The sequence below is a fragment of the Gouania willdenowi genome, chromosome 8, assembly GCF_900634775.1.
Source record: "Gouania willdenowi chromosome 8, fGouWil2.1, whole genome shotgun sequence".
Classification (NCBI taxonomy): domain Eukaryota; kingdom Metazoa; phylum Chordata; class Actinopteri; order Blenniiformes; family Gobiesocidae; genus Gouania; species Gouania willdenowi.
The window spans coordinates 7,550,736-7,563,824 of record NC_041051.1 but is presented as its reverse complement, the minus strand read 5'-3'; the positions used below and the strand labels follow the sequence as shown (position 1 = coordinate 7,563,824).

General features: G+C 37.7%; 1 protein-coding gene across 1 annotated transcript in view; it reads right to left on the bottom strand.

Annotated features, from left to right (window-relative positions):
- Nucleotides 1–12,786, bottom strand: part of pitpnc1a (phosphatidylinositol transfer protein cytoplasmic 1a) — a 111,068-nt gene extending 98,282 nt beyond the window's left edge. Inside the window, exon 1 of the mRNA XM_028455423.1 lies at nucleotides 12,189–12,786. Within this exon, the coding sequence (XP_028311224.1) occupies nucleotides 12,189–12,236 (48 nt within the window). The 5' untranslated portion in view covers nucleotides 12,237–12,786. The remainder of the gene's footprint in view (nucleotides 1–12,188) is intronic.
- Between the last annotated feature and the right edge of the window lie 303 nt (nucleotides 12,787–13,089).

The following is a 13,089-nucleotide window of genomic DNA, read 5'->3' as shown; positions in this document are numbered from 1 at the left end:
GAGCAGTAGCTAGCGCTAAGAACCTTGACCTTCTAAAGGCAGTCCTTTAATAAAAATAAACTGTTATGAGCATATACACACACATTGAATGGACTGATATGATAATGGTTATTCCTGCTTGTCTGTAAAGTTACTGCAGAGGATGAAAGAAAGCCAACGTATGTGCATGTGAGGCACAGAAACAGCATAGAGGAGTGTATTGATGACCATTATAATAGCAGCGTGTCATTGTAATGGTAGACCAGCAGTTTACAACCCATGGCTCTGGAGTCACGTGTGGCTCTTTCATCCCTCTGCTGTGTGGCTTTATGGACAAAAAAAAGATTATGTGTGTGCATTTATTCATTAAAGGCGATTTAGACTTTAACTTGAAGAGGAATCTATATAGGGTAGGACTTGAACACTTTCCATATAACCTAAACCTCATTAAATCACCTTTTGGGGAATACCCTGGCCACACTCATGAAGGAGCTTTGACTCCTTTAAGAAAAGTCCCCTTAGGTTGTTTGAACCCACAAATTTACACTAAGCGATTTAAGGAGCACAGGGTTGAACCACTGAGCTATGACACCCTGGTTTTGGAAAATACAGTAAATAAGTCAATAATTAAATGTATTTTATTTCATTTTATTCAGTATCAGATCAAATCTAAATAAATAAAATATGCATCACAATCTCCAATCTGTGACACGCGTTACACGTTCTGTAAAATTAGAAACTGAGATTTTAGCGTCTCTCCCACAGTGGAAGGAATCATGTCAGTCACCATGAAAAATCAGCCAATCACAAACGCCACAAATATACTCCTTACAAAAAGTGTTAAAAAAATGTAAAGTCTGCAACAAATGTGTCTAATAAGTCATTAGTGAATAGCAGAGAACCACATGAGTGAGCATCAGAAATTATAAGAAAATATGTAGTAAAATAAAATGTAAATGTCTAACTTAAAGACAAGCAACGTGAAATTCCAATGTGTTGACTTGTATATAAACTGCAAGTATATCAAATAAACACATGTGCTTCATATACACATTTATGTTTTAATTTAGGCTGTTTTATAATATTGAGTTTTCTATTTTGGCGATATAGAAAACTACAATATCGCGCATATCGATATATATATGTATATATATATATATATATATTTTTTTTTTTATATATATATATATATATATCAAAATGCGCGATATTTATGTATAGCTTATTTTGTATTAAAATACTCGTAAAGCTCAGGCTCAGTTAGATGAATTAATGAGTGCGACTTAATCCAGCTCTTCCTCATAACAAGCTACACTACAGAACTCACTCACACGTGCTGTCCCTTACAGGTGAAAAAGCCAAAAGTGTCACATATTGATCAGCTGTTTGTTAATAAATGTCCCTGTGTATCATTTTGTATCAGCAAATTTAACCCAGAATTATCTTTCTAGTCAGACTTTATTTGATAAAATTATCTAGATTTATATCATATATCAGTATTTTGAGAAAATATATTGAGATATGAGTTTTGGTTCATATTGCCCAGCTCTAGTAGGAATGTTCACAGCATTTCAAACTCAACAAAGGTCGACCTACCAGATTCTAATCACATAATTGTTTTTAGTAAGTGGTTGACAAGTGGGTATGTTAGATTTATTGTACACGTGTCTTAAAATATAAGGGATACTGGAGCTGGTTGGGGGGGTGGGACGACTTGGAGCAGGCACCAAAAAATGTCCCTTATTTTCAAATCAAAAACTTGACAGGTATGAACAGAATGTTTATTGTTACATGGGCAGATGAATTGGCTTTCACTGCTGGTGAGACTGCTTTACCAGTACAGTGTGCTTAATATATAATGAGAAATTAGCAAACAACAAGAAGTCAAATGTGGCAAGTACATTTCCAGAATAAACATGCAGCCTTTGCTCAAAAATTGTCCTGGAGATGAGAGAAACAAAGCCGTTTCAGAACTGATGCGGAGGGTTGATCTGAGCAAAAATCATTTCAAGATATGGATGAAGTCTGCAAACTTAACTAGTGCTAGTTTTGTAGCCACTCAGTAAATAAGAAGGCACGGAAAGCCGATCACAATTGGAGAATATATAAAAAAAATCATTCATTAAGATTTCAGAACATCTATTCACAGACTTTGCCCCTCTCTGCAAAGAGTGCCGAAAGCAGAACTATGAAAATGAAATTCGGCTTTTTGATCTTAAAGGTCCCATGTCATGCTATTTTTCACCCATCTCCATTTGTTCAAAGAACTCCAAAAACAAAGTATTTGAGGTTTATTTTCCCAAACTTGCCTGTTTTCCAAAGTCACTTTCTGAGCAACTACACAAACAGGCTGTTTTGTGTCCTAGTTATGCATATTCATGAGTGGGCGTGTCTATAGACGTAACACTCACTTCCTGGTCCTCCTCCCACCTACTCCGTAGCCGAGCTCTTGTTGCGTTATAAACACGAGACAGAGCGTGGGGGCAGGGCGTTCGCCGGTACATACACAGACTGTAAAAAATACATACATAGCACTGCGTGAAGGATGCTGAAATGCTCACCTTCATGGGCGTGTCTGTTTACATGTCAATCATGGCAGAGAGCTTCCTGGAGGCGCGGCTTCTCCTGCTCAGTGCAAATTCATCATCAAAGTGGGAATGCGTGTCATGTTTGGGGTGTTTGGGCTCACCCTGCAGTAAGAAAGGAGCAAATCACCCTCTAACTAACGATTGAGGGAATCAATGAAAAAACACTTTTTGTGTATGAAGCCCTAATAGTACTTTTATCATGTTTAAAACACAAACAAGTTGATTTAGCTTAACATGGACCCTTTAAATACAAGGAGGACTCAAATGGACATTTAGTATTTTATTTAAAGATAATCTTCAACCCAGTGTCTTTTTTTCAGAGTTCAAATTATTTTTGTTAAATGCACAAATGCAAGTTTGTTTGCTCTGTAGCAGTTTATTGATTTCATAAACGCAACACACTATAGTTTGTTTATATACAGCATAAAGGTAAAAAAAAATATGTATATGCAGTTTTATCTTCATTTTAAATGTGTGTCTGAAGTTGCCGACCTCTGTGGTAGACTAAACTTAAATTGCAATTACCAGAAGAGCAACTAAGTTTACAAAGACCTAATGATGTCCGGTCCTCAACTTTGAACAAGGATGTTTTAACCTTCTGGAGCTGTCAGGAAAATGTAAAATAATCAGTGAGCGATCATCACATGAGGCTGGTCCACTTCATTGCCATGACAACCACAGGTTGCTCAACATCAAAAGAAGTGATGTAATGCAGAAAAACCAATTACTTTCTTGACTGGACGTGTTTAAAAATTGCCCTGGTAACCACAAACACAAAACCAACAAAAACTACATAAGGCTCTGAGTGAGGACCAATAGACCCCAGTGTGGGTGATATAGAGCTATAATAATAGACCAAAGCGCAGACAACTCCAGGTATTTTCTTTCACTCAACCTCAGAGTGTGATTTCTTCATGGCTGATTGAATCACCATGTAGACATGTCAGCACTATGGAGACACAATCATTCAGAAGTGTAGTAGAGACTCACTTGGCAGCACAGGTCACATCATACACATTACAGCCAGGCTCAATAAAACCCTTTAGGTGGAACATCTGTTGTGTGAGATCAAGAGAAACTATAGGTGGAATGTTTGGAAGACAGACCTCAGTACAAAATATATCACATGTAGGATTTTTTTCTATCTGATATTTACAGTAATAAAAAATACCCAATGAAACACTCTTGAAAATAATAAATATTGACATGTTTTCTATCCATCAGGTTTGGCTTGACAAAATGGTTATTTAATATCATCATAAACTTATTAGGATCTAATTTAAAGAGCAATATTTGGTTAATGCATCCATCCATCCTTCTCCGCTTATCCGTTGCCAGGTCGCGGGGGCAGCATTCCTAGCAGGGAAGCCCAGACTTCCCTCTCCCCAGCCACTTCTTCCAGCTCCTCCGAGGGGATCCCTCGGTGTTCCCAGGCCAGCCGAGAGACAAAGTCCCTCCAGCGTGTCCTGGGTGTTCCTCGAAATCTCCTGCATGCATGAATGTACTAAATAAATAAATGTGTTAGGTTGTGTGTGTATTTGTGAGAATGTATAGTTCAGACATGGGCAACTTCTATTACAGGAGGGGCCACAAAATTGTGATTCTCTGATTCAAGGGCCACATTATTAACATTCATGGCAGCGTTTAGAATAATGTTCAATCCGAGCATTAATAAACAATGGGTTTTGTGGTTTTTATTTTGTCCTTTTGTAAATTCTTTGAGTTATTTTGTACATTTTGCTATTATTCTGTGTTATTTGGAGTATCTTTGTTGTCATTTTATGTCTTTTGAGTTATTTTGTATAATTTTCTGTCATTCTGTACATGTTTGTCAAAGTGTATTTTTGTTGTCCTTTTGTCCTGTGGCAGAGCGCCATTAGCCAAAAAACAGAATGTCTCAATTGTTTGACATTTTTGCAAGTGACAAAACATGCCACCATGTATATTAAAGTATCAAATTTTTATAATTATTTTTTCCAAATTTGGATCTGTAGCGCCCCCTTAAACTTTTTAAATAAGCAGTCACTCATGCACATTTGCAGTAGACATCCCAAAATTTACAGGCTTATAAAATCCATTAAGATACACAAAAAAAGTCTACTGAAGCCATATTCTAAAACCAACAGAAAGTTTGCTAATTTTTATTAAAATTAATTTTTAATTCAATTTAAGGGCCTCACACTTAAGCCTCTAGCTCCAAGAGGAATCATCACAGAGGCCTGAAACGTGTGCACATCACTAAAGGACTGATGAGAAGTCAATAAGTCTTGAAATTATTTATATATCTCACACAGTGTGGGCGTGGCAAGCCTTCAACTCTGGTCAACATTGCTATTTTAGCCCCTGAAACAGTAAATATAAACCATGTGCAGCAGTGGTTTTCAAACTTTTGGGGTTTTTTTTCTCTTATTTCTGAATCCAAGTACCCTCTGTCTGACTACAACATTTTGCTCAAAATACTAGGAAAAAACAACTATAGAGCATAATAATAGAATGAATAAGTGATAACACTAGGAATGTTATGTATTGACAACATCGCAATACCGCGGTATTAAAAGTGCCTCGATATCGTCGTGGTTATGTCACGGTATAAAATAATGAGCTGTTGCGCTTATAATTATGTTTTTTGGTTGACTGTAGCAGACATTTTCAGAGTAAACTACAAGTACCGTAATGCACTGCGGCGGCGTCATAGGTTACATGTAGTTAATCCAATGGCGTGTGACAGTGCGAGGTCAGAGGGGAAGGAAACATGGTGGATGGAGGCAGCAGCAAAGCAACGTAGAAACGAAGGAGTTTGAAGAACTTGTGCATTATGCAGCACCTACAAGTCAGTGGAGTGGAAACATTTTGGTTTCACTTCATTAACAAACCATAAAGGGGAAAAGGTGGACAATTTGTAAACACTGCTAGTGTACCGTGCGCTACTCATCTGGAAATACGAGCAACATGAGAAGGCACGAAACAACCCGACATCCCCGAAAAGTTCAAGGATTGGGTCAAACAAACAATTCAGTCTGGTCAAAAAATTCTAAAAGAAACATTTACAACCAAGCTTCCTCAAAACAGCTCAAGAACTAACAAGAGACGCTGCGTAGTTACACCCGTATATCTGTTGTTGTTGTTGTGGGATTTGGCCGTCGTCAGGCAGGTTAGTTTTACTTTACTGAGGATGTGTGGTTGCAATAGTTTTGGCTTAAAGGGGACTTATCATGCTAAATCCACTTTTTTAGACCTTAAATGCATTTTGTTGTATATTTAGAGTGCTTAGAAGTACAGAAAAAATCAAATTAATCTCTTCAGGGGCTCCGTAGATATCTTTATATTCTATTTTACTCATATTTTTCAATCTGTTTCGATTTTTCTATTCTCTATTATGTTTTTTGAACTATTACATCACAGTATTTGCAGCGGAACTGCCAAATTAGGACATCGACTCCAGGTCCAACACTTCGAGCAATCCGCCATTTTTATTTCTCGCTTTTATTTTAGTCCAAGCTCAAGAATGCAGAAGTTACGAGAGGATAAGTCAAAATGTTTGGTTGTTGGATGTAGTAACCCACACGCTTCATTACAACGTCTCCCAGCATCAGAACCTTTTCAAAGTGCCTGGTTGAGTTTTATTTTTCACGGAAATGTACCCACATCTGTGGGTAAGGTCATTATTGTGTGCGCGAAGCACTTCAAGGATGACTGCTTCAGCAACCTCTGCCAGTATAAAGAAGGATTTGCCGAAAGACTTTGTCTGATTGAGGGTTCAATTCCTTCTATCTTTGGAGATGATGAACAGAGCACTTCAGTAAGCTGTAAATAACGCTAAAAAGTGTGATGATAAGACGTCCCTGTCATTGTTTTGTTAGTATTAGCAGTTGCACCGTCTTCATATGTTAGCGCTGTGTGCTCGTTTTAGATCCTTGATGATATGGCCTACGTGATTTAATTTAAGTCTAAAGTTTTCATTAGTCATTTCATTTTGCCGTTTTTGTCTTTGAAAAGACTGTATTAAAATGCATTTCGTGAAGTTAGCTTGGCGCTAGCGTTAGCTCGGTGCTTGTGTTAGCTCACTTGTTAGGGTTCTGCAGGGTCATCATCTTCATCTCGCTCCGCCGGGTCCGACTCTGGCTCGAACATGTAAAGCTGGATGGACAAGTATTCCGTTGTTGACATTTTGTAAATAACCTCTGAAAAAAAAGTTTATGCACCGCTACATAGCCGTATCTCTTCTATCAAACTACAAAAATGGCCGAGCAGGGTGGAGTTGAACCGAGTGTCACCTGAAGAGGGGGCGGGGTATGGAGTGTCTCATTTGCATTTAAAGAGACCGCACCAAAACGAGTTGCTCTTAGAAGCACATCAGAAAAGGGGCAGAAAAGGGGTGGAGCTATAATAATGAGGAATTCAGACCCAAGCATTGCAGTTCCGCTTTATATAGACCACAACTGTATGATTTATATGTAAAAAGGACGGATTTAAAACCATGATATGTCCCCTTTAAACAAAACCTAAAATACATTTTAAACAGCTTGTGTGTGTGTGTGTGTGTGTGTGTGTGTGTGTGTGTGTGTGTGTGTGTGTGTGTGTGTGTGTGATACAGAATGTTTTCAAATCTTTGTATTGCGGGTGAGTGAGTTTTATTGTATTGACTGTACTCCACTGCAGTATAGAAAGGCCCAACCAGGGACAGAAACTGAAAACTAGCACTAGCTTTAAACATTTATGTGCATCACATCAGCTGCACACTTATTTTGATCTACGTTAAATTGCATTGTCTATGTTAAATAAATAAATACATGTTGACAACAAGGTTACTTCTCGTCCTAACCTCAAATGTTGACTTGTTCATCTTTCTCTAGGACAGGGGTCGCAACCTGTGGCTCTGGAGCCTCACGTGGCTCTTTGACTCTTTTGCAATGGCTCTCTATAGCTATAAGAAAATGTTAAAATATTGAATTGTTCTTTCTTACAGAGGGTATTAATGATAAAACACATTGACGCCAAATAAAATCATGATAATATGTCACCCTAAAAATAAATCACATTGTGCAATAACTATCATCAACCATAACCTTTCCTTACACCTGTGGTTAAGCTTACGTTTTAAATCCGTGGTAAGATAACTAAACCAACAAAAAGACTATTCTGGAAGAAAATAGAGATTTAAAATATTTAATTACTGTAACTGCAATTTTTGCACTTTAGCTAAAGAATCTGTTTGTGTTAGTAGGCAATATTTAGTTTATAATGTCATGAATGTAAAAGTATGACAATAAATACTGTCAAAATGGTGAACAGACATTTTTTCAATGCTCATCATTCTTGTTATTGTTAGCAATGTTGCTAACTGTGAGCCTTCCTGTAAAAGCTTTCCTACAATACCACAATAAGTATCTTACCATTAAAAGTGTACTTCGTGCCTTTTGAATAAAATAGAATATATTTCTACAGTTTATCATTTCCGGTCATTTCCTGCCTGGTGTGGGATCAAGACTGACCTTTGTATTTTCAGTTCAAATTCTAATCAAGATCATTTACCTCATCATTACTAGTGCAGTGCCCGTAGGAACTGTCTTGCTATAGAAAGGTGGGAGGTTAAGTATGGATGGTTTACATTGGAGCTTTATTTTTTCTTTAATTCATAATTAAAGTTAAATTCTCTTTAAACTGACCTTATAAACACTCAGTGATGTTGATAGGTTTTCAATGTAGTGAGTCCCGGGACCCACAGGTGGTGATTTGAGTGGGTCCATGGGAAATTCAATGGGTCCCCAATAAAAAAATGTATTTCTTATATTCTTCTATTTCTTAAATTGTAGTGTTAAACTCTCTTAATGGTGGTATGATATGTCTATAATTAGCAGATATATTCATGTATGTTCAAAATGTATCTGAAATTAAACAAATAGAATTCTAAATCTGAAAAGTTTATTGCACAACTGTCACAGTGGCAGGTTATATTGCACTTTTGTAGCAACATAAAAGAGCACCAAAATAAATGACTAAAATTCAAATGAAAACAAAATGGTGTCTGTTGTACAAAAATAAATGATCAATAAAAGTGCTGATTTTAACACAAATTTTATCACCATGACAGAGTCAAAAAATAAACTGTCACCAAAATAAGACCAGAATCTTCTTGTCTGAACATCAACTAAATCAAATGAAGTCAATCACTATGAAACATAAAGCACAAAAATGTAACTTAATTAACACAGTGCAAAGTCTGTTGAGAAAAATAAAATGATACAGATATGTTTGTGGAGTATTATGCAGCTAGTTAACTGGCTAGTTGTTGTTGTAGCGGCTAAACTAGCATGTACACAAGGGGATCATGTCTTTGCTGAGTTAATGCGTAAAGGGGTCCGCTGACGGCTAGGTTTCTTTTGCTCGTTACTGTGATTTTAAACATAAGCTGTGTTTCACAATGTGTCATTTTTCATGGGAAAAATGAGGTGCGTCCCTGGGAGGTTTGGATAGTGGGTTTACTGCGTCCTTTTAGATTTGTATGCTTCAGGGCACATTTACTTCTGAATAAAACACATGCACACATGCGGATGGCACCCCGGGCTGCCGCAGTGCCTCCACCTGGGACAGGCTGCCCCCGGCTGACACTGTCCACCCTCTGCCCACAGATTGATAGGCTCTGGTGCGACCACAGGCTGCCTCGAACCCGGCCAACTGAGCCGCGTGACAAAGGCTCAATCCACAGTGATGATGTCATCATTTCTAAAATGTCATTGTAGTGATTCTGGAATAAATTTGTGTATTTTCGTCTCGTTGTATTTTCATGCATTTCTGTTGTCATTTTAGTGTATTTTTTGTATAAATATTTAGTTTAGTGTATTTTGAGTCATTTTCATGTTGTTGTTGTCGTTTGGTGTATTTTTCTGTAATATGATTTTGGAATCATTTTGTGTGTTTTTGGAGCCTTTTTGTATATTTTTGTGCATTTCTGTTGTCGTTGTGTACTTCCTGTAAAAATATTGTTTAGTTTTTTGTTTTATGTCATTTGTGCATTTTTTGTATAATTCTTGTTTTTTGTTGCCTTAAGTAGTGTGATTCTGGAATCATTTTGTATCTTTTTTAGTGTAGTTGTTTGCATTTCTGTTATCTTTTGTGTTATCTTTTTGTATAAATAATTAGTTTTGTGTATTTGAGTAATTTTTATATTGGAATCATGTGTATTTTTTTTATCTTTCAATTGTCTTTTTGTGCATTTTTTGTGTTTTATTTTACTCATTTAGTATATTTTTTATTATACATAATTAAATACCGTGTGTGTGTGTTCCGTGAAATGTTTGAGACGCTGATAACCAAACTCCATAGTGATTGTAGCGCCAATCAGAAAAACAACCAAACTGCGCAAAACTAAACGTAAAGCTCCAAACTACATGAGTGAGTAAGTAAATTAAATTATTATCTACTATTCGGCTGCCTTTTTTTAAAACAAAAATCATTGTTTACCTTCGAACCGAGTGGTCAGAGCTTAGCTTCCATGCACGGCACCACAGAGAATCTGCAGTTTTCCAGATGGAGTATTGAACAGGTTGAGGTCAATACTGACTCGAGTGAAATAGCGCGTTATTGATTATACGGACAGTTATATGGTTTAAACAATGGGAAACGTGTCTGCAAAAGACTCACCAGTGGCTGACGGTTTCAAATCATTTATTCAGAGAGCTCCCGTGTCTGAGACGCTAACGATAGCATGGCACAGGAGGAAGTGGAGTCTGCCGTGGCTCACACACATGAACATCAGTGACTAACATCAGGCCTAATAAGTGAGACTTAAGAGCTTTGCTAGTATGTCAGTGCTGCTCAGACGCTCCTCCCCCCTCTCCGTATAAACTGTCTCCCTCTCTCTCACTCGTGTGTTTACAGTCTATGTCTGCTTGGCTGTGTGTGCAGCGATTGGCTCTGGCCGCACACGTGACTCTTGCTCGGGTGCAGTGAAATAGATAAAGATGGTGCGCTAGCGCCCCCTCACACCCTGAGGTCAAAAGCTGAATATGTGTCCTTTCGGGGCCGTCCAGAAGTGAAATAAAATTAAAATAAACATTTGGAAATGACCAAATTACTCCAAAATAACAGGTACACACACTCAGGGTATTTGGAAGCCGTCGGCTAAGTTTCAGGTCGAACAGGCACGGCGTTGGGGAGACATTAGCTCCACACACACACACACACACACACACACACACACACACACACACACACACACACACACACACACACACACACACACACAGACGTTCCTTGCTTTTAGAGATAGATTATGATTATCATTTTTAAATAAAAATAAGCTTAACCCCATATTTCTAATGCTTTTGTTTGTTAATTTTCTAATTTCTCTCTCTCTCAGGTATCCCCTGTAGTGCCATCACGTACCCCTCGGGTTACACGTACACCCATTTGAGAAACACTGATGTACAGCAATATCTTTGCTGTCCATAGTCTTAATGATCTGAAACTTCACACAAATTAACAATTTACGACAATTAACACATACCAATAAAAATAACTGACTGTAGACACAGTGTCACCTACTGTTGAAATTTCAAAAATTAATTAAAAAAAACGTTATGGCGGTACAATGAGGATGAAACCTGCCTCTCATTTATCAGCATTCTATGGCTGACATTTCACACACACACACACACACACACACACACACACACACACACACACACACACACACAAAGCTTGGTACTAAGTTTAGCATCAAAACAAACAATGCAAAGAGTTTGTCCTTGCTCTCCTAAACCAGTCACATTTCCATTGAGCTGAAGGCTATGGGGCGCCGACTGTAAAGTTGCTAAAATAAACCACAACTTTTCACAACATTTAGCAACGAACCACGTTTAAAAAATGTATGTGAATTTATTTTGTGTTACTTTTGACCAGATTTACAATGATGTTTGAGAAATTTGTGATATTTCCCAGTACCTTCCTCGTAAAAAATATAATGTCAATTTAAATGTAAATGTTAAATATTCAATCTAAAAGTAAATATTAAATCTAAATCTAAATGTTAAATTTAAATATTAAATGTTAAATGTTAAATCTAAATGTGGAGCGCAATCACTTCGTCTGAATAGACTGCATAGCGCTCATTTGCATCAATATGAAATTGCATATTAGCTAAATATTTAGTTTCACCTGTGACATTTAGATTTTACATTAATATTTTAACATTTACATTTAAATTTACATTGAAAATGTAGATTTAGCATTTAGATTTAACGATGACATTATATTTCTACAAAAAATGTAAATATCACAAATATTGCTGTAAATCTGGTCAAAAGTAAAGTAAACAAAAACAAAACAAAAAAAAATCACACGTTTTTTTAAACATGGTTTGTTGCTAAATGTTGCGAAAAGTTGCGGTTTATTTTCGCATGCGCAACTTCACAATTGGCATCAGATAACGAGGAAACAACAGCTCCACCTGGTGGTTAATACATCTGCAGAATCATCTGCTGCAGCTCTGCTGCATTAAAGCATCCACCAGTCAAAGCTCATCTTTGCAACTTCAAAAGATTGTCTTCTAATGTGAAACCTCCATTAAACCCGAGGACTTGCTTCTCCTTAGACACAAAGTGTATCATCAACTTCACTCACCTCCTCCACGGTCAGAGGCATACAGATGCGGTACTCCTTTATCAACATAGTCCGTGCGTAATGGTGGAGGATGGTGTGTGTGGTGTTAATCTTCAATCCTGGGGACGATGATGTTGAAACGAGTGTCTCTGTGTCACTGGATCAGGATCAGGATCAGGAAGGTCCACAATGTGCAGATACTGCTTCACTCCTCCATTACTGAGTCCTATATGTCCTGCTGTTCTATGCGTACGTGGATCCAAGAACAAGGGAACAGACGGTCCCTGCAGCGCATCCAAAAAATCACTTCATTAAACTTATCCCACACTTACACATGTGCATCACAATCACCTGAGAGGAGTTTAAAAAAAGTGTGAGGAGAACACACAAAGTCCAGAACAAGTAGGTTCCAACAGAACCCGCAGCTGAACGCGAGCTCAGAACACAGAGTCCAGTCACTAGTTGGATGGTCTAAGGAGACCCTGTGGGTAACAAACAGCCCGTGGTCAGTCTGTGGTTCTGTCCTTCACATGTGTCTGTATGTCTGTGGCTCAGCTGTCTGTCCTCCTGCAGTCTGCAGCGCGTGGAGATGCGCGGACGTGCGGATCAGCTGCGTAAAGCTACCAGAACGCAGGACACACTGAGGACCAGTCGGAAGCTGCAGGATTGCACCTTCACAGTAAAATACCAGATTTAGCTATTGGGCTCAGCTGTTCAAAACTGGATTGTCTAATCCTTTTTTAATTCTTTTTTTTTTTTTCATTATCCAGGATCACGTAATTTGTCTTAATTGTGTCCCAGTTTTTCAAAATAAAAATGGATTGGTTCAGTCTGATCCAGATCCAAACCTTTTAAGAGAACCTTTTAATTTGGACGAGTGCTCTAAATTAGACTATATATTACACTGAATGCTACTGTGTGT